A 23517-nucleotide genomic window follows, 5' to 3' on the forward strand; every position below is an offset into this window, starting at 1 on the left:
TTATCTCTCTCCCTCACAGCATCCAGTAAAATGTCTTTGTAGCTTAATAGTTGCTTATTAAATATTTGTTTAATAATTGAGCAAACGAATTCTGTGGTCCTGGAATGCACAAGAGTTGGGGAGTTCTCTGCGTATATAAAAAGGTGATGATGTGTACAGTAATCTCCTTTAGTGACCCCTAGTGCAGGGTTCTCACACATTAGCATGATAGAATAATCTGGGAGAAGTTGTTAAGATGATAATTTTATGGCCTTATCTTTTGGAATTCTCAAGCACATGTGGCAAAACCCAACAACCATGATTTTTATAAGTATCTTTGCATATCTCTGTAAATAGTCTATGAATCTCTCTTGGAGAAACATTGTCCTAAGTCATTTGTATGCTCCTACAATGCTGAAATTAGAGGGTTTAACAAATTAAGTTTAGCTGTTTAGGGAGCATGTCTAATGTATGTAAAATACCAAGTGAAAATAATCAACCTTGAGGCCTCCGTACCTTCTCTGTGTAAATGTGACACACAATTAATGTTCATCATGATAAAAGTGGGATATTACAAAAGAACAAGTATGTTCAGTCTTGTCGTGGATGGGAAACCTATATTTAATGAAGATTTTTGTAAATTCTTCACCAAAAAGTCATGTGTAGAGCTGTTTGTCAAATTTAAGAGCTTTAAGGACCTTGAGACCTCAAATTTGAGAAACATTGCACTAGGATTACATTCTACAATCATAAAAGCCAGCTTATAAACACACATGTGAGTGCTGAAGTTATATGATTAAGATTTTATATTATCATAAACATTTAAAAGCACATTTTAAAACTTATGCAAAAAATTCACAGCAAAGAATAGATTTATGAATTCCTATTGGAGAAGCAGTGATATAAAACATTAAATCCTTGAGAAACTTGAGAGTCCTTGAAAAACTTCTTATTCTCAACATCCTATTTTCTGATAGTGCTGACTAATGGAATTTTTAGAATTCAGGTAACCACTGATTTCAACAAATATGCATTGAACACCTGTTATGGTTTAGGCCACTGGGGTTTCAATGGTAAATAGTGCAGTGATGGCCTAGGAATGGAGAGGAAAGGGGGGCCTATGGATCAGGAAAAGCTTCTTTAAGGGATTGTTTTTAAAGATGGAAAGGATGAGTACCTGCTAGCTAAGTTGAGAGGTAGGGTTAAGGAAATGCAATGCAACTGGATGTGGAGGTACAGGGATAGGATAGAAATGTAATTTCAAGGTTGCGTGGCAACTCTGTCATAATGTTGCTTAATAACTGATTTCACCTGTTTCACCTGGAGATTAAGGAAAACATATTCACCTTCATTGGAACAAGAAGCTTTCTTAAGTATTGGAGGGTTCTAATGTATTTTTGTTTTGTTAGTTGAGCCAGTACTTTTAGCATACTTGTGATTAGACTGTCAGACTGCATCCCTGAAGGGATTTCAGACTGTTAAAAATGTTTGGGTTTTATTTGTTGGATTTTTTTTTAAGGACCTACATGTAATCTTGAGAATTATTGAAAAGAAGCTTAAGAACAGCAAGTGTGCAGTTTAACAGAAAATGGACCAAATTGCTTTACTTCTGTACTTAAAGTGCTTTTTAAGAATTTCAGTGCTTAAACCTTTAAAATCAAACAATAGAAACTCCAACATTTCAGAGCTAATGTAAATGTTATAATCTTCTAAATAACAGCATAATAGAGTAACCTTGAAACATTAATGTTGGCCCTATATTGTTTTCTGTTTGAATTGAGTGGCAATTTCCAGCGTTACATAACAGTGATGGAATTAAGTGATGTTTCCAGTAAGGGAATTTTGCAAGTATAATATGTTTTAGTATTAAGTTCTACTTGTACATTTAGCAATTAAAATTATTCTTGTAGTGATGATGGCATTAAAGGCATAGGGAGCTGTCAAAGAGAATTTGAAGCTTAATTATCTCTTTGGTAACGAAATGCATAATCTTCCATTACGATGCTTATTTTCTTATGGTAATTGACTCATCTGCTCTCTGGTTATCAATTTAACTTCCCAACCACAAACATCTGCTCTTACATTGTGTTTAATTGGTGTGAATACTATCTACAGAGAAGTTAAAATCCAAAGAACATTTTAAATGCATTATTTTGTAATTAATGAAAGGGAAAAATAAATGATGAATTGAACATTGTTTGTGATGATTTTTTTCTGATAGTCTTTGAAAGTCTGTTTACTAAAAATGCATACTAAAATTATATTACTTGGATTTTCTTTTGAAGAGAATTTTGCTGTTTTCCAGAATTACATACTATACCTTAGGAGGAGCCTCAGTCCTTTAGACTTAAGGAATCTGTCAGTTCCTCAGAAACATGGTACCATAGTGTTTAAGATTAAAGGCTTTGAAAGTAGAAAAAATTGTTTAGCACATAACTAATTTGAAGAAGAGGGGTGGGTACAAATTGTATGTGTTTGCTTATAATTTTTTAAAGTGGAAGAGTAAATCATTAAAAAAATTTTTTAATGGTTATCTACAGGGGAGGGGAGGGAAGAGGGTAGAGAAAACAGGGTTAAAAGCAAGACTTGTTGGAATATACCCATTTTTGTAAATTTAAAATTGCTGAAAAGGGGAAGTAAAATGAAACTAAATGTGTAACTAGTTGGTAGTATAGCCACACAGAAAGTTAAAATTTCAAGTGAAAGTTACTATTCCAAACAAATTTAAAATAGTAATTGGGCTATATATACCTAGTGGAATACACTCAAGGACAAAAAGAACTCCAGAAATCAACTTTTTGCTCTCGGTGGAAACGTTGGTATTGTTATTCTGAGACTACTGAATGTAAGATAAAGCATATAAGCAATTAAGTTGGTGTAGTTGAGAACAGAGATTTTTGGCATGAGAGAAAGGAAATAGAGATGTAAAATGAATAGGATCCTGTTAAAACCTGTAGTCCCAAATTTAATTGGAGATACCAGAATGTAATCATAATTTTATATTTAAAAAGTACAGATTTCCTGGCTTTAAATATGGCCTGAAAGTGTCCAGAAGATACTAAAGACCACTCAGGTCATGTCAAAAAGGACTCAGAAACTTCTAGTGGACTCAGGCGTCCGTTGGTCAAAGATGGGATATTTGAAAATGAAAAGAAGGATAACTTCAGTGGATTGAAACAAACCAAATACGTTTTAATCTGTGAACTTGTAATGATATTTTTAAAAAGCCTTCACTCATCACATTTGGGAGATGATAGTAGAGAACCAGATCAGTGTTTTGGGAATTGGTAAGCAAAGAGAAAGCATCAAGCATTATCCTGTTCTTTCTGTAAGAATTATACTTAAGGGTAACCAAATAATTGATGAGGGGATTTTTCTCTTTATAGAGTAAATGATAGAATAAGAATATTACTATTTTGCAACTCCTTTTGTGTAGGCAGTGATTATCAAAGATTGTTAATATCACAAGAGAGACAGTCACACATTATGAACCCTACTGATGGAAGGACAAGGGACTGCCTATGAAGTAGTCTTTGGGGGGTGGGGGAAGAGCCTGATTCCAATCAAGCTTGTACATTTAACTGCCTGTATATAGGATGAATATGTTAAATACCCCCATGGCAATGCAGTTGGCAAAAGACTGCAGGAAATTCTGCAGGACGAATGACTTCTTCAACAAACACATTGCAAACAAAGATAAGAGATAAAGGAGAAACCCGTGGATTAAAAGAAACATAAGAAACAAATTAATGCCAATGAATGTAACTTGTTTGCCCAATTAAAATAAAATAAATCACCTTTAAAAAAATAGGCCAATTAGTGAAATGTGACTACTAACTGGATAATTGATTAGAGTAAGAAATTATTATAGATACCAAGCTGATGATGGTATCAAGGGTTTGTTTAGAAATAGGAGTGCTTGTTTTCTAGGGGTACTTAAATATTCATATGTGAAATAATGTAAAACCTGGGCTTTGCTTTCACAGTACTCTTGGAAGGCCATGGGATGGTTTGGGGGTATAGATGAAATAGTATTGGCCATGAATTGATAGTTGTTGAAGCTATATGACGGGTACATAGGATTTATTATTCTTTTCTCTTCCATAGAGTATAGGGTTAAAACAGAAAAAGAGTATAGGGTTTTGAGTCAGATTGCAGATCTGTCACTGACTAAGCTATGTGACCCCATGGAGCTACTTAGCCTCTCTCTGTGCTGGTATCCTTGCCTGTACAGTGGAGATAATAATACCTAAACAATAGGATTGTTGTGGGAACTAAATGATAATAAGTGGATAGCACTCGTGAATGTTAGCTATTAATTATTATACAACAAAGATACAAACTAAAGTCATAAAATCACATTTGGTTCGAGATCTTAGTGTACTAAGTGTATAGTCTAGTTGACTTCCTTATTTAGCATAGGAACAAACTGAAACCAATGGATTTTGAAACCCATGGTCAGTAAAATACCTAGTGGTAGAACCAGCACTCAACTGTAAGTCTCGTGACTTCAGTGATTACAATGTCTTTACAATAAATCATTACTGAATAATATCCAAATAAACTTAACCTAGTTTTAAGTAGGACCACTCAGGATTGCAAATATGTTTATTTTTCCTGTATGTAAAATTTATTGCAGTTCAGATGAAAACACCAGGTTGGTTTTGTTTGTCTGTTTTCTTCTTATTTTCTTTGAGAAGAACAGAGAAACATAACCAAAGATGAGTCTAAATTCATCTGAGGAAAAAACATCTTAATGAACACGTTAGGAAATTTTTGAGGAAATAAAGAAATAAATTAGGAGAGTACTTGTTTTGCCTGATATTTTAAAATACTGTGTAGTAACAATCATTAAGTTTGTGGTTCTGGCCCAGGAATAGACAGGTCAATGAAACCACTTAATATGCAAAATGAACCCTCAAGAGGACATAGGATTTAGATATTAAAATGATTTCAAATTGGTTACTTTTTTGGGACTACTGGAGTTGCTATTTAGAAAAATATAAAGCTGGATGCTTAACTCAGTGAAGTCAAGATTGTTTCATAGACATACTAGAAGAAAAGGTAAGTGACTATTTTTATAGTATGGAAGCAGGGGAAACCTCTGGAGTAAGAATAATAAAATATAGAAGCCCCCAAAAAGAGAGGAATAATAAATTTTACCACATAGAAATTTAAAACTTTGGTATAACAGGCATCCTAAATTTAAAAAGACAAAAGAACTGAGAAGAAATATTGGCAGCATGTATGAGAAGGGATTAATATCTTACTATGTATTTTTTAGGTCTTTATTGGAGTATAATTGCTTTACACTGTTGTGCCAGTTTCTGCTGTACAACAAAGTGAATCAGCTGTATTTATACGTATATCCCCATATCCCCTCCCTCCCGTGACTTTTTCTCACCCTCCCTATCCCACCTCTCTAAGTCATCACCAGTCTTCGAGTTGATCTCCCTTTGTTATGCAGCAGCTTCCCACCGGCTAGCTGTTTTACATTTGGTAGTGTATATATGTCAGTGCTACTCTCTCACTTTGTCCCAGCTTGCCCTTCATATTTTACTGTATCAGTCAGGGTCCATTCAGGAGCCAGAAATCACACCACGAATTTGAACAAGGAGAATTTAACATAAAGAATTATTAACTAGTAAAAAGGTGTTTTAACTACTAAAAAGGATAAAATAGGATTCTAAAGCATGAAGAAAGAGTAAATATGAGAATGAGCTACTACCTCGAGAGCTAAGGGAGAGAATCCAAAGAAGGGAACACACTTGGAAGAGGGCACCCCCACCCAAGGTTGCATTTCAGACCTCAGAGAGATTTAGTTGCTGCCAGAGACTACACAGCTGTGGGCCAGAATGGTCCACAGGAGATCACCTGCTAGATGCCACAGGCCTGAGCTGGTGTGTGGAAAGCCGCCTGCTGGGGTGCCAGGGGCCAGACTGATGATGAGCAGGAAGTTGCCCAGCGGGGTGCCATGAGTCAGAGCTGGTATGTTGCATGCTGTTCAATGGAATGCTAGGGGTCAGAGCTGGTGCACAGAAAGCTGCCTGCTAGGGTAAACTGGAGAAACTTGCTAGAGACTGAGCAGAGAAACTTGCAGGAGGGTGATCACCAATGGGTCTCCCACATACCTTCTAGCTACCACACCGTAGGGACAAGAAGAATAGCACACCCCAGCCTGAACCATGAGCCCTTTCTGCTGCCATGCCTTACAGTGTCCCTCCAGTGCCCTCTGTTAACAAAGCCTAACATTGCATCAGCTGACAAAGGTCCACATCCATTATTACAAAAAAAGAGTGGATTTGGAACTGAGAGGCCATAAATTGATAACTGGCATTATGTGAAAAGCTCTTATACATAGATAAGACAATTGTGAACACTAATTGAAAAAATAGCAGAGTATGTGTATAGATAACTCACAAAAGAATAATACAGATGACTAACCAATGTTTGAAAAGAGTTAAATTCACTATTAATGTATTTCCCTTACTTCATCTAGTTGTACAGACTTTCGTTTTCTTGATCTTGCATCACTGTGTTACTTCTTAATGTTTACATTCTTATCATCCTTGGTTTCTATTGCTTATCCAGGGTTGTACCTGCTCTCTATACTCTTACTCTTCATTTAGCCAAATTATAAAGCTAGTCTGGAATTCTTCCCAGGACCTGCCCCACTCTAGCCAGTGCAATAGATGAAAAAAATGAAAAAAAGAGAAAAGAAGATTGGAAAGGAAGAAATAAAACTGTCTATTCACAGGCAACATAGTTGTCTATGTAGATAATCCCAGAATTGTCTGTAAAAAGCTGCTAGAACTAGTAAATGAGTTTAGCATGACCACAAGATAAAAGGTCAATATGCATAAATCAATTTCATCTCTAGATACTAGCAGTGAACAATTAGAAACTAAATGAAAAAAAACACGAAGTACCACTTGCAGTAGCACCAAAAATTTGAAATACTTAGGGATACACCTAAAAAATGTGAACAGAATTTCTATATTGAAATATATAAAACATTGATGAGAGAAACCAAAGATCTAAATAAATGGAGAGATAAACCATTTTCATGGAAAGGAAGACCCAAAATTGTTAAATTGTCAAATTGCTGCAAATTTAGCCCAGTCCCAATCCCAATCAAAATTCCATCAGGCTGAGCACATTTAAGCTCAACTATTTAAAAAAAAAAAAAGCTGCTGTTGTTTTCATCATTGTGATATAGGGAGTTCTTTGTCATTTGGAACTTCATACAGGGATTTGTAAGACTTGTCATGAATGTTGTAGGAATAGGAAATTATAACATTAGGTAGGAAGTTGGACTAGATGATCTACTTTTACCCTTTAAATTCGACATCTTACTGAATCTGTTATTTTTAAGTCAGTGATTTACAACTTTGAGTTAAGGGGGAAGGGAGACACTGGAATAATTAAGCTTTTTCAGATACATTTAACTTTTTCCCAAACATTCTGTCACTCTAACTCCCACCCTTAAAAACCATTTCATGTAATGAAGGGTGTTAACTAAGGGAAGTGTGTTCCAGTGAATGAACTATATTTAAGGCCTCTAATGTGACATTTGTATTACTTTTTTTTTTTTTTTTTTGGTTACTTTTCAAGCCTACTGAAAAGGAAGATGTCAGTCTTCTCAGAACTTCCTGAATTGTAATCATGGCTCTTTCAGAATGGTTTAAATCTTAGGGAAATGGACTTTAATACTCATTTTTTAGACAAAATTTTCCTATTTTCAATTTCTCCATACAGTCAACTTAGTAAATATTTCTCAACAGAGAAACTCAGAAATTATTTTTGTTCTGCCAGTTAATTATACCAGAATATCAGTTTTTAAAGATACTATGTTCCTAACATTTATTTATATTTTAAATATATATTTGTTATGCTTTTCTAAAAATGTATGAAAGCCTCAAATAATTAAATATCCTATGAATTCTGATTTTAAAAAATTGCTTGAAATATAGCTACCTATTTTTATTTTTTTTAATATCTTAATTTCCTTCCTATTTTAAAGCCCAACCTGAATTCCTGAAGCAGCCTACTAATATATATGCTCATGAATCTATGGATATTGTATTTGAATGTGAAGTGACTGGAAAGCCAACTCCAACTGTGAAGTGGGTCAAGAATGGGGATATGGTTATCCCAAGTGATTACTTTAAGATTGTAGTAAGTATTTTTCAAAGAAACTATCTCTAAAGCTTGTAAATGTTTTTCAGTGTAATCAAGAGATCTGTTATCTGTAGTATATGAACTGGTATATGTAAGATGAAGATAGAAAAATTCACTTAGAATATAATCTCTTCATTGGCTGATGAGAAAGCTGAGCCCAGAAATATTTTGGTAGCTCATATAAGATCAAAGAGCATATCAGTGTTTGAACTCAGCCCCAAAATCCAGATCTCCTGACCAACAGTCTAGTCCTCCTACTCAGACATACTAGCACTCCCACCACCACTTTCTGGGTAATAATTATCCTGTGTGTGTATTCACATGCACCAGTTGTCTTCATAGCTCTCTATTCAAGGTCGTAAAAATAGACAAAGTTTCTTTTAAAAAGTAAAGTAATTAGCCTTAAATGTATTTAAGAAGACTCAGCCATTGTTGCTTCTTACTTCATGTATATATAGTAAATTCTTAGTAAATATTATCCACTGTTGTTATTATCATCATCTAACATCCTTGTAACAGAATTATCTAGGTTTTAGTGCTAAAAATTAATGACATATCTTAAGATGCATATGTGACATTCATAGACATAATCAGAAGTAATTATGGTTGTTCACAACTTAATGTCTCATTATAAATTTCTCATATAAGTAATTCATTCTTCATAGGAATGCATTTTCTATTTTTAAAGTGCGTAATCTTGTATGTTACAAAAAGTAATTCACAAGTATTTAACCCTAACTTAGAAACAGCGTGCTATGGTTAAATTAGCATTTTTACTCTTTATCATTATTTTCAAACTTTTTAAAAATCTTAAACCCGTGTTGTATTGTATCAATAACAATAACAATAGTTGACATTCATATACTACTCTATAGTTTAAGGAAAGGAAAGCTTTTATATAGGTGGCCTCATTTAACTTATCTAATCTGTTGTAACTATTGATATTAGAGCTACTCTTAAGAAAAATGCCTTGAATTCACAAATTCAGACTTTTCACTATGGCCACATGGTATTGCATGCCAGATATCTTTCCAAGCAAAGGTGTTAAGTTTGCATACATTGCAGATATGACTTCCTGTGAGGATTGAGTTCTTAATTGTTAATGACAGTGTTTCCTTTTCTACTCAGTTAAGTCATTACCTTGTCAGTAAAATTGAGTTAACAGCTTCATGGGTAAATAATATTCAGTAACTGAATCATATAATTTTACTTGTTTTTTCTCTCCAGAAAGAGCATATCCTGGAGATTTTGAACTCATGTACCTCAGTTGAATCATAAAATTTTGTTTATGTTTTTCTTCCTCAGAAGGAACATAATCTTCAAGTTTTGGGTCTGGTGAAATCAGATGAAGGGTTCTATCAATGCATTGCTGAAAATGATGTTGGAAATGCACAAGCTGGAGCCCAACTGATAATTCTTGAACATGGTAAGAGGGGCTGAAATAGTAAGGTGAAAGAGAGTGACTGTGTTTGAGGAACTAGTACCTATCACAGGACCTATCACTCAGGATATCCAGTGATTAATAACCTGTTTGTAAAGGCTAATATATGTCATAAAAAATAGTCTAAATCATTTCTGTTCTTTTAAATGACCTAGAAACACAATTTTGGATAATGTTGAAAAGAAATTGGTATTAAGAAAAGAAAAATTGAACATTTATAGTCTTACACAAATGAATGTTCTTCAGATTTCAGTCATTTTAATCTTACAAATATATTTCTGATCTATTAAAATAGAAAAAACTTAAAGTAATGTTTAGTTTGCAATGAATTTTTCTTTAATTTTTCCAAAATAAAATTAACTTGGCTTTTCTGATTTTCACAAAAAAATTCTTATTATAAATTCAGACAACATTGAAAAGTGAAAGTCGTCAGGGGGACTCACTTTGTATCAGTCAGGGTCAGTTCTGGGGAAACCACACAGTAATTTGAGCAAAAACTAAAGAATTAAATATTCTTTAACAAAAAATTATGAAGTGTAACAGGGAATTGGAGTAGGAATGGGGTTGGCTAGTAAGAAGTAAAGAGAATTCTAATGAATATAAAAGAATGGCAGACTTAAGGAGCAGCCCCAACCTGTAGGTCTGAGAATGTTCAGGAAGAGGCCCCTCTCAGGGCTGATCCAAACCATGTTGGAGAGGTTGTGGCCATGGTTTCATGGATGACAGAGGAGTTGCTGTGCTGCCATAGAAGCCTGCTCTTAAAACCTGCTGTCTAGTCTGCTGGGGGGAAAGCTATTCACAAGGAGGTGTTTCAATGAAGGCATTCTAAAAAACCACCAGTGGAGATGGGGTATTGAGGGAAGCTACTCACCAGCACCCTGTACTGATAAAGTTTTAACACATGTCAGCTGGCAAAGGAAAAATATGTAAAGGGCCCATCTTCTTTTTTGCAGAGCAGGCAATTAAGTATGAATTTGAAGCTGAGAGACAGTAAATTGATTACAGGCACATGCTTCAAACCCTGCCATCTAGGAGTACTGCGTATGAGCACACACAGATGTGTATATAGTTTTATAACCTATTTTCTTGCAACAGCATGCTGTGGACTTCTTTCTATGTCATTGAATATAGATCTGTGTCAACATTTTTCATTATTGAATAGCATATATATACTTTGTTTTATATAAATGATTCTCTGTTGGTTAACATTTGTTTCCTGTTTTTTACTTTGATGAACGAGGCTATGCTGAACTTCTTTATATGATTATTTTCTCATACTAAATTACTAGAAGTTGAATTGTTGGATGACAGTTTTGTCTGAAATTGATAAGGATGACTGTTGGGTGTACTATTTGTTTTAGCAGGAAAAGCATTTTTCATTTTGTGCATTTCTCAAGAATGCATGAAAAAGAGGTGGCTTTAGACATCTGATTGGGTGTCTGAGTCAAATTTTAGGTCTGAGTCAAAGTTCAGGTTCCACTGTGGTCAGGGAAACTAATGGGCAAAGCTACTCTGGCTTTTCACTAAAATAGCATATAGGATTTCTGTATGCCATTTCTTGAGAATGTATTTCCAAGTACTGTTATAAAAAGGCATAAAAAAGTAGAACTGCTCTTTTTCTTCCTATGTTTGTCTGTGATTATACCTTGCCCTTTACATTGAAAATGATACAGTAGAAGCATGTCACTTTTCCATTTTGGCAAAATGCATGAGTATGATTCCCAATAAGGTACTAACAGAATGAGTGAGGGAGACAGGCTTCTTTCTTTTTTTTTTTTTTAATTTTTTTTAATTTTTTTTAAAATTTATTATTTTTTGGGGGGTACACCAAGTTCAAGCATCAGTTTTTATACACATATCCCCGTATTCCCTCCCTCCCTCGACTCCCCCCCCACCCTCCCTCGAGTCCCCCCCACCCTCCCCGTCCCAGTCTTCTAAGGCATCTTCCATCCTCGAGTTGAACTCACTTTGTTATACAACAACTTCCCACTGGCTATCTATTTTACAGTTGGTAGTATATATATGTCTGTGCTACTCTCTCACTTCGTCTCAGCTTCCCCTTCACCCCCTGCCCCCCCCCAACCTCGAGTTCTCCAGTCCATTCTCTGCATCTGCATCCTTGTTCTTGTCTTGTCACTGAGTTCATCAGTACCATTTTTAGATTCTGTATATGTGAGTTAGCATACAATATTTGTCTTTCTCTTTCTGACTTACTTCACTCTATATGACAGACTCTATAAGTCTATCCACCTCATGACGTATAGCTCCATCTCATCCCTTTTTATAGCTGAGTAATATTCCATTGTATATATATGCCACATCTTCTTTATCCATTCATTTGTTGATGGGCATTTAGCTTGCTTCCATGTCCTGGCTATTGTAAATAGTGCTGCAATAAACATTATGGTACATGTTTCTTTTGGGATTATGGTTTTCTTTGGGTATATGCCCAGTAGTGGGATGACTGGATCATATGGTAGTTCTATGTGTAGTTTTTTAAGGAACCTCCAAACTGTTTTCCATAGTGGCTGTACCAACTTACATTCCCACCAGCAGTGTAGGAGAGTTCCCTTTTCTCCACACCCTCTCCAACATTTGTGGTTTCCAGATTTTGTGATGATTGCCATTCTGATTGGTGTGAGGTGATACCTCATGGTGGCTTTGACTTGCATTTCTCTGATGATGAGTGATGTTGAGCATCGTTTCATGTGTGTGTTGGCCATCTGTATGTCTTCTTTGGAGAAATGTCTATTTAGGTCTTCTGCCCATTTGTGGATTGGGTTATTTGCTTTTTTGGTATTAAGCTGCATGAGCTGCTTGTATATTTTGGAGGTTAATGCTTTGTCCGTTGTTTCGTAGGCAACTATTTTTTCCCATTCTGAGGGTTGCCTTCTAGTCTTGTTTATGGTTTCTTTTGCTGTGCAAAAGCTTTTAAGTTTCATGAGGTCCCATTTGTTTCTTCTTGATTTTATTTCCCTGATTCTAGGAGGTGGGTCAAAAAGGATCTTGCTTTGATGGATGTCATAGAGTGTTCTGCCTGTGTTTTCCTGTAGGAGTTGTATAGTGTCTGGCCTTACATGTAGGTCTTTAATCCATTTGGAGTTTATTTTTGTGTATGGTGTTAGGAAGTGTTCTAATTTCATTCTTTTACATGTTGCTGACCAATTTTCCCAGCACCACTTATTGAAGAGGCTGTCTTTTTTCCATTATGTATTCATGGACAGGCTTATTTCTTTTTATTAGTGGCAGTGTTTTTCCTTAGTAAATGTCGTGGCTCTCTTAGGGTTATTTCCATTGAACTAAATAAAGGGACTTCAGTATATTTGTGTTTGTGATTACCATTATAGATTTGACTCTAACAGTATAAATGTTGGCTTTGCTTAGGAGGACCCTGAACTAATCCTAACTGGGCTTTCCTCTGAAAATGCTTGGATGGCATAATAATTATAGTCATAGTGTGTGTGTTTTATCCTTTTTGAAACAACTTTTCAAAAACAATGTCTCGTGAGCTGGTAAAAATTTTTAGTGACCTTGTCAGGGATGTATTAAGGATGCATGGATTCTAGGAAGGAGAGTAAATGTCTTATTATTAATTTGGTATTTTAATTTGTAAAATAAATATTTATGTGGGAAAACTAAAAGAGAGACTATAACAATTTTTATAAGATCTGATCTCTGCCTTTCTGAGGTTTATGACATTGTAAGGGATCTAAGAGATGTGTATGACTAATACTAGTAATAATGTGTTATTTGTATAGTATAAATAAGGCAGCATACAATTCAGAAAAGAGGAATTCTGTGTGAACAGGGAAGTTTTTTCATGGAAAGTGTTTTCTCTGTAATAGACCTCACATGATAAGATTTCCAGTTATTAGTAAGAGGACCTGACTAAGTAGGGAAACAGAATAGAGTATCTTCCTGTAGGAAGGTGGCCTGTAAAGGCAGAACAGTATCAGATTGATCATGGCCGTGGTTATAAACAGTCAAAGCAATACTGTAGTAAGGCAGTATGATGACAAAGTCAGGTTTAATTAGAAGACAGAGTGGTTGAAGGAATATTGTTATAAGAGACCATGATGAAATAATAAGTAGTACTGTACTAAAGAAATAGAAAGGATCCTAATAAAGAGATAGTGATTTATCTAATTCAGACTTTATCAACTGATTGTATATTAAACATTATTGTAGAGAAATCAAATATACTTCTAAGGTTTTATCTGGGTGACTGAAAAAATGGTGATGCCTTTACAAAAATAGAAAAGGAAGCTGAATTGAAGTGGAAGAGAACTTCTACTTAAGCTGTAAAGAGTGTACACAGAACATCCCACCTTCACCTACAATAAAAAGCTGGATGATCTACAAAACCATAATTTCTATGAGCTCATCAGAGAGCTGAGCTTGCAAAACAAACAAATAACCTAAATTGTAAAGGACTGGACAACTCTTCTCTCCCAAAGACTGGGTCATGAATTGTTTCACCTTTGGTAGAACACAAGAGAAGGAGATGATTGCCATAAAAATGGATAAGAAATCAGCTAAAATTTTAACTGAATATTAATGACTAAGTATGGACTACTTTGGAATCTCTGGGGGCCTCAGATAAAAGGAGAGTTCACACTTGCTTACAAATATATTTCCCTGGGGCTCCAGAGGATACTATTAAAGCTTGGGGGAAGGTGAAGACTCAAGAAAAGTCATCTTGGTGGGGTAGAGGTGGAGGAGGTGATCTGTGGCTGCTGAGAGAGAGGTGCAAAGCCCCTCCTGTTTGCCCAGATTCCCGTAAGCCTCAAACCAATGGGGGAGGGGTAGAAAACCTTACTTCATAAATTTCTGGAGGAACATTAGTAGCAAAACTACTACTTGGAGGAGGAACCCTCTAGTCCCCAGGACACAGGCAAAGACCCACTGCTGCTGGGAGAAGAGTAGAAGAGAAAACCCTTTACCTCTGAAAGAAGTGCATAAAATCATTTTGGGCCCTAGAATCCTATACCAATACCTAGAAGTCTTTTACTACTGGAGGAAGAATAGGGAACTACCAGTAAAGACCAACACATATACAACGCAGATTTTGACTGCCATAGGAAGGAGAGCCACCGGACCTATCTAATACTGAGGCTGGACCAGGTCAACTGAAAATCACACCTGCCTCAACCATGAGCCTACCACCAAATGAAAGCATTCTACTGAGCAGGGAAGGTCAGAAACAGAGAGAGATCCCTCTGTGGTAGAGGTTTACAGGAATGGTTGAAAGCTGAGAGGAAAATGGGAAAATTGAGAAAAACTCTCTAGCTCATCTCTCACCTTAAGCACAAGACAGTGGTAGTCTACCAGTAGAAGAATTTGAAACCTGTGGTGTGCTGAAGGTAACTATAATAACAATAAAATCCATGCCAAGTTCAATTCCTGTCTAAATTGGCTAACTCTTCCACACTAATGGCTTGACAGAAGAATAGACATGCCAGTTTCAAGTGTAAGTAATAATTATCAGTCTCTGCTTTTCTGCACATCACGCTCAATCAGAAGTTATTGGACAGGAACAGAAGAATCAGGGAATACCAGCTTATTATAGAAAGATAAAGCAATCAAATAACCAAATTCAGGAGACCCAGATATTGCAGCTGTGAGACAGGGCCTTTAATTATTAGCGATATGTTAAGTGGAATACATTTAACCAGACTGATAAAGAAAAACAGAGAAAAACGTAAATTACCAAATCAGGGATGAAAGGGAGGCCATCCTTACAAATTCTGTAGATTTTAAGAGGATTTAAGGGGCTATTAGAAACAACTTTATGCCAGAAATTTTGAAAAGAAAGGTAACAGAGCTGGTTTGTTTAGGGAGGTAAAGCATCAATTTAAGATATGTTGAGTCTGAGTTATAATAGAAAACCAGGGGAAAAAAATGTCTAGAATCAGAAGGAAGTCCGAAGACTAGGAAAGAGATTGAGGAAGAAAATAACAAGTTTTGGGTTTGGTAGATTTCAAGATTTTTAACCAGATTCTTCTCTTGCTACAAATTAAGGCAGCTAAGTATTTTTTTTTCTTGTATGTAGAGAATACTGTGTCCCCACGTGGTAGTAGTTCACGCTATTGAAAATTAAAACTTCTTAACCTTCTCTTCATTAAATGGACTTATAAGTCTTATTTCTCTGCCTTCAGAGGAGTGTCTTAGTCATCTGAAGTTCATCCCTGAACATCCTCTTGAAGATCCCTGTAGATATCATCACTGTTATCATTTGATAATTTTTTTTGCCATGTTATATATATATTTTAATGGCTAAGAGTTCATTCTTGTTTCTGCCTTAAACCACCCCTATTTTATGTGGACTTACACCTCAGCTTCTTATTTTATCTACTTAAAGATAGAATTTATTCCCTTACTGGTTTTTCCTTATCAATTCCAGTTATTTAAGTTATTTCTAATAGAACCTGTATCTGTCCTGCTGTTTTTAAAATCTTCTCTTTAATCTCAGTCTTATGTATATCATTTGAAAAATATGATGGCTTAAAAGAATCAGGGAAAGGAAGCTTATACAGTAAAATCTTGGTTTGCGAGCATAATTTTTTCTGGAAATTTGCTTGTAATCCAAAGCACTTGTATATCAAAGCGAATTTCCCCATAAGAAATAATGGAAACTCAGATGATTCGTTCCACAACCCAAAAATATTCATATAAAAATGATTATAATACAGTAATATAATACAAAATAATAAAAAAAATACAAAATATAAAGAAAAATAAATTAACCTGTAGCTGCCTTTTAAAACCTTCGTGGCTGGTGTGAGGGAGATGAGAGAAGAGGGTTATTGTGTAGGACGACTTTCACTAACGGAATCACTGCTGTCTATTGGCTCAATGGAATCTTTTTCTTTTCATGCAGCTTTAACAAGGAACCTATCCAATGACATGTGCTTTTGCCTCCTTTTGAGGATTTCACAGAAATGTGATATTGCATTGTCATTAAACAGATTCATCACTTGCACTGCTACAGCCTTATTCGGGTGGTGCTTTTCTACAAAATTTTGCACTGTTTCCCACATTTTACACATCGCCCTAATCTCATTTGAAGTGAGGGATTCTTCCACCTTTTTCTCCTCCTCTGCAGACGAGGTCTCCTCCATAATCTCTTGCTGTCACTCACGGTGCAGATCCAGCAGTTCGTCGGTGGTCAGCTCCACTGGCTCAGTTGTGATCATGTGATGTTTGGCATCACGTACTACTCATATTGCAAGACATCACTCGTTTATCAAGTTAAAATTTATTAGAAATGTTTGCTCGTCTTGCGGAACTGTCACAGAACAGGTTACAATCCAAGGTTTTACTGTATAGAGGAAATAACACTTCACAATTTTTGAATGTATGAAAAAGGGAAATCACAAATCAGGTCAGATTGAAAGGATCATACATTATATGGAACATGGACAATTTGTTGGTGATTTGGAAAGAATTAAGTTATACATTTACCTTATATCAAAATAAAATAGTTAAAATTTAAATCCATAGAAAGCTTGAAAGATGACAGGACTTCCCTGGTGGCACAGTGGTTAAGAATATGTCTGCCAGTGCAGGGTACACAGGTTCGATCCCTGGGCCGGGAAGATCCACATGCCTTGGAGCAATTAAACCCTCATGCTGCAGGTATTGAAGCCCACACACCTAGATCCCATGCTCTGCAACAGGAGAAGCCAGCACAATGAGAAGCCTACGCACCACAGCAAAGAGCAGCCTCCACTCCCCACAACTAGAGAAAGCCCGTGCAGAATGATGAAGACCCAACACAGCCATAAATAAATAAATAAATAAATAAATAAATAAATAAATAAATAAATAAATAAATAACTCAAAAAAAAAAGATGACAGAGAATCTTGATTACAGTAAACCACAATTTGTTAATTCATTCACCAGTTAATAGGCATTTGGGAGATTTCCAGTCTATCTCCATTTACTTTTACTGATAAAAGAAATAAAAGAATATAGATGAAAAATTTGGTATCGTAGGATATAAAAATTTTAATGTTTTATATGTAAAGTATGAGTAATACCTTAACTAAAGAGAAGAGAAGCTAGGGAAGAGTATTACAGGAATTCCCTGGTGGTCCAGTGGTTGAGAATCTGCCTTCCAATGCAGGGGACGTGGGTTCGACCCCTGGTTGGGGAAGTAAGATCCCACATGCTGTGGGGCAACTGAGACTGTGTGCTGCAGCTACTGAGCCCACGCACTCTGGAGCCCGCACACCACAACTGAGCCCGTGCACCACAACTGAGCCCATACGCTCTAGAGCCCACACGCCACAACTAGAGAGAATCCTATGCACCACAACAAAGATCCCATGTGCCACAACTAAGACCAGATGCAGCCAAATAAATAAATTAATTAAAAAAAATTTTTTTTAAAGAATTACAGAAATCTGCTGTTCTCAATGTAACAAGAATGCACACAAATGGATATTAGAAAGTGACTAACATAAGCATACAATTCACAGTAGAGCAAAGGTAAAGATAGTTTCTAAATATGACAAATGTTCTGCTTCACTTAAAGATAAAAATTGTCATTTTAGTGAGATGTCATTTTTACCTAATAAAGATGTTATATATTTTAATGAAATACGATGTTCATTTATAGTGACTGGTTAGGGTGTAATTATGTTTGTGTCTTTCTTTCACTCTTAGTGAAAATGTAAATTGCTACATCATTTACTAAAACCATTTTGACAATTATATCTTAAAAATTACTGACTTAACCCATGAGTTTTTTTTTTAAGATTTTTCCCTAAGGAAGGAATCAGAGATATTTGGACAAAGACTATTAATATCAGCATTAGTAATTAAAAAAGAAAAAGGTAGGGATAAAGAGAGGAAGAGTAGGAAATAACTTACATGTCCCAAAATAGAGGAAGTAGTTAAAATAAGTGTAGTAAAACCTTATGATGGAAAGGTATTCAGCCATTAAAAACCACGTCTTTGAACACTCTTGAATGATACCAGGAAAATCTCAAGATATAATGTCAAGTAGTAAAGTAAAATACAAAATTATATATATATCAGATAATCCGAATTTAGTTGAAAAAATTACACGTACACATTTAGATGCTCCCACACCAAAGTGTTAGCAGTAGTTATCTTTGGGTAGTGATATTTTCTCAGTTTTTTGAAATAGCCCTATATTACTTTTATAATCAGTAAAGGTCTTTCTTTTTTTAACCTAATAGTAAAGCCATCTTTCAGTCAGTGCTGCAATTTAGAAAAGACACCAAACACATTATTTTGAGAACTTTCTGCAAAAAACATCATGGATAGAAGTTAAGAGTTACAAATAACTCCCTTCACAAGAGAATTGGGCTGTGTGGCAGGAAGTAAACAAAGCAAATTCTGGTAGACCTCACTGATACCCTTTGATTTAGTGGGACAAGAACTAGAGGCTCAAGCAGCCTGCAGGAGAAGGATGGAGAATGGCCCACTTGGAACCTCTTTCCCTTTGTGTACATAGCATTGTGAATCTCCAAGAGAATATATAGCATTTCCCAAATCTTTTTGACCATGGAGTTTGTTTTTTAAGTTGACTCATTAATATCTTAAAGGATGCAACTTGGGGATTGTTGATGTAGGGCTATTCAAAGGAGGATGGACAAGAGTAAGGTTGGCAAATGGCAGCCCACAGGCCATATCCAGCCAACCTGCTGGTTTTGTGCATAAAGTTTTATTGGATACAGCCACACACATTCGTTCACAGATGCTCTATGTCCAGTCTGTAGTCATTTTCACTCTATAATGGCAGAAGTGAGTAGTTTAGAAAGAGACCATATACCCCACAAAGCCTAAAACATTAACTCTCTGGCTTTCTATAGAAACAGTTTGCCAAACACTGGACTGTATCTTTCAGCCCTGATAGTTTGTGATTCTAAGTTATTTCTGGTCAGTGAAAGTCTGTTTCACTTAAAACTTTTTAAATTTAAGTGTGGGAAGGTGGAAAAAGGCAGAAAAGGGGCAGGAGGGTGAAGCTAAAAGGGCAAGAGGAGAAAATCAGACGTGGTATGTGGATAACTAGATGTGCAGTGGCGACCGATTCCAAGGAGGAGCTGTGAATGGAGAACTAAGAACTACAGAGAGTCTGCTAGCACATCTCCATGACTACCTGTGAGACACTTGGGCACTAGAAGCACCACAGAGTAAATTATGGAAAGCAGGAAAAAACCTGTTGTGGTGGTGCTTATCTTCCTGTACCTTGTCTGAAAATAATCTGAAAGTATTTGAGCGTCTTTGACACAGTCTTATTTTTGTAGAGGGAATTTTGTGATTCTCCTTGGAAGTGTGTAGCTGTAAATCCCGGTCATCAGCCTGTTGGCTGGTGCTTGGCTGCAAGAATGTACTTTCAAGCACCCATAATTGGGCTGGGATGTAATTGAACCACATGGTTTTTAAGTTAATTATCACCTATGAACATTAAATGAAATTTCATTATTATAGTTAAAATATATAAAAACATCTGTGCAACAACACTAGGAAACAGAATTTTTAATCAAATTGGGAGGTAGAATTTGAGAATGAGTATACATACTCCTTCCCCGCCCCAGCTTTACTGAGATATAATTGACATATAAAACATTGTATAAGTTTAAGGTGAACAGTGGGTGTAAAATGTGATGATTTGATGCATGTATATATTGCAAAGTGTTTACCACAGTAAGGTTAGTTAACCTTACCTTACCTTACCTTACCTTAGTTAAACATCCTTTACCTCACCTAATTGCCATTTTGTTGTTGTTAATGGTGAGAACATTAAAGTTCAGTTCTCATAGCAACTTTCATGTATACACTACTGAATTGTTAACTATAGCCAGCATGCTGTACCTCACATCCCTGGAACTTGTAACTCCTAAACTAGAAGTTTGTAGCCTCTGACCAACATCTCCCCATTTCCCCCATCCCTCAACCTCTGGCAACCACCATTCTATTCTCTGTTTCTCTGAGTTTGATGTCAAACGTACTTCCTTAATTAAAACATTTAAAATGCAATTTTTAGTATTTAACTTTACTCTTACGCATTTTTAGGAACAGCAGGTCTTGATTTTAGAAGATTGTGGCTTTTAAACTATTTAGTTCAACTAACAGTATTATTTTTAAATGCTGCTAGTTCAGATCGTCGTTTTATGCTGATATGCTTTATGTCTTGTAATCGTCTGTTGAATGATTTTTTTTAAGTATTGGCATATAAATTATTGCAAGTATGAATAGTAAGAATTAAGGTAAAATGTGTTTTTGTCTGTTAACTTTTTATTATCCTTTCTTCCTGTCAGTTGGAATTTAAAAATAGATTCCAAAACTGTCATGTAAGACTCAAATGTAAAAACACAAATATGATTTCTCTCTGTACATTCATTCAAATCTGATAATTGACAGTTTTTTAGTTCTAATAAGGGAAGATGGGTTGGTGAAAAGGGAGTAATGTGAACTTGTTTTTAGTAAAGGAAATTCATATTTTACCAACTCATTAAATGACTTCTAGGATATTATGGCTGTGGTAGATAAGGATACATATTGAGCTTTACTTTTTTTTGACAGAAACATTTGTAAAAAATTCCATATAGTATCTGAGGTAAATATTGAATAGTGGAAGTTCTGGAATAAGTGACTAATGACCTGGCATGATTAGGAGTTGGCTAGGTAGTAGGAAATTGTTAGTCATTAGTGGAATATTTTAAATCTGAAGCACTAGGATATGTGATAGTTGGTGTTGATTTTAGTCAAAGGATAAATTCTAATCAGCTTTTTTGTAGCAGTAATTATAACTTTAAGAAAATTTTTAACTCAAAAGACAACTGTAATGAAATTTGACTCCTTAACATGAGTTCCATGTCTAGGAACTTTCTAATATTGAAAATGCATCTAGTGTCAATGCCTGGGTTCTGGTTCTTATCTGCCTTTAACTAGCTGAGCTGAGTGATTGGATCAGGTGCTGAAATTCTGTGATTTTTAGATTTTATATAAAATTAAGGAATTAAATGATCTCTGAGGTCCCATATCACTCAATCTGTTAAATATAGTTGTTTTAGAAATAGATGCATTAAATATAAGGTGCTTTTCAGAATGCTCTTTCTGTATAGGTATTGAAATAGTTACATTGTTTGCAGAAAGATTAAGGCATTGCCAGTTAATAGTTTTGTTACCTGCCACAATGTGTATAGTGAAACAAACCTGGTGCTCAAAATCTAAAGTATTGGATTTATGTTGCAACCCCACTAAGATGAGGTAATCTCCACCAGCATCAGTTTTCTTATCTATAAGTATAAACAGTAATCTCTGCACAGAGGGGCAAATAGAATAATATATGTAAAGCATTTTGTAAATTTTAAGTACTCTAACTTTAAGGTAATAGTAATTTGAAAGAATATGCAAAGGCAAAACTACTGAATGGCAATTCGGTCATCAGCATTAAACCATATAAAAGGTTAACTTCATGAAGCAAGGTTTGAGGATTTTTTTAAGGTAGACAACAGAAATCCATTTAATATTCAACTATATCATTTAAATTTGTAAAATAAGGAAAAAAGATCTATTTGACCAGATTGCAAGGTATTTGAAAGAAAACTAAACTTGGCACTAAAATAGATGAATATAATACATGTTCATTGTCAAAAATAAGAATGCATAATTGACTGAAATAAAAGTAAATGTACCTTTCTTTTAACCCTTCCCCAGTCTCACTTTCTAGAGATAGCCCTTGTTAACAGACATTGTATATGTATTTATTTGTTCAATAAATATTTGTTGAACAAAATTCTATATGTGATATATGATTCTATATCCATTGCACTATGTGGTGGGGAATAAATAGCTAACAAGCAGACAGGATCCTCTGCCCTCATAATGCTTCTGTTTTATTAGCAGAGACAGACATTAAGCAAGTAAATAAACAAAATAATTCAGCTTTTGTGTCTGCTTAAAGGAAATAAAAAGAATGTTGTGATAAGAATTATTGAGAGTATATTGGGAGTTACTTTAAATGGGATAGGCAGAGAGGCCTTTCTGATGGGATATGCAAGTTGGGACCTGAGCATTAGAATAAGCCTCTGTGTGTGTTTTATGCTTATATATACACGTACACACATTCATGTATAAACTTTTTATTTGTAGATGTGAAATCATTTTTAAAAAATTTTTACCAAACAGTATTTTATGCACGTCAGTACTTAGATGTTTACCCCCCCTTTTTTTTAACTTCTCTGTTCTCATCAGACTTGAGTATGAGACTGGTGTTTTACATTCTTGATGACAATATAACTTTTTTAGAAATGCAATTTAATAATTATTTAGAATTCACATATCCTTTCATCACATAACCCTCTTTATAATAACTTATCTTGCAGGTATAGTTACCAAGTATTTAAAGGTATTTGTGTTGGACTAGCATAAATCTGGAAACAATCCAGTAAGTGCAGCCAGTAATGGGCTGATTAAATACATGGATACAATGGAATACTGGGTACTTGTTAATAATGTAAATCTATATAAGGTAAATAAGGTAGGTATGGAAAAATACTCAAGTTATATTATTAATAAAACAAGTTGCAGAAGAGATTTCATTTGTGGAAAAAGTAGAGAAGGATAAAGATTTATGTATGCTTGTATATGTAAGAAAGTTTTAAAAATGTACACAACAATCTGTTAATTGTGCTTATGTCTAAGGAGTGGGGTTGGAAAAGTCTGAAGATGAGAGAATAATGTACTGTTGTGAATTTTTGAAAAGCCAAATAAAAACTGTTAGAAATTAAACTTGAAATATTGCAATCGGGTCTATACATAGTGATTTTCGCTTTGTTCAGGGTTGTTTATAACTTTCTGAGTTTTTATTTCTTGAAAGAAAATGCTGTGGGAGAAAAAAATAGGTTGTTAAGAGTATTTGGCAACTATTTTCAAA

The 23517-nt window shown here is 35.1% G+C and overlaps 1 protein-coding gene across 5 annotated transcripts in view; it reads left to right on the top strand.

The window, feature by feature from the left end:
- NEO1 (neogenin 1) overlaps positions 1–23517 on the top strand; it is a 232891-nt gene that overhangs the window by 121321 nt on the left and 88053 nt on the right. For all 5 annotated transcript variants that reach the window (XM_057723249.1, XM_057723252.1, XM_057723253.1 and 2 more), the window contains exons 6-7: positions 8003–8157; positions 9466–9586. In XM_057723249.1, coding sequence (XP_057579232.1) covers positions 8003–8157; positions 9466–9586 — 276 coding nt within the window. The remainder of the gene's footprint in view (positions 1–8002; positions 8158–9465; positions 9587–23517) is intronic.

This window comes from Hippopotamus amphibius, chromosome 2 (genome assembly GCF_030028045.1).
Source record: "Hippopotamus amphibius kiboko isolate mHipAmp2 chromosome 2, mHipAmp2.hap2, whole genome shotgun sequence".
Lineage (NCBI taxonomy): Eukaryota > Metazoa > Chordata > Mammalia > Artiodactyla > Hippopotamidae > Hippopotamus > Hippopotamus amphibius.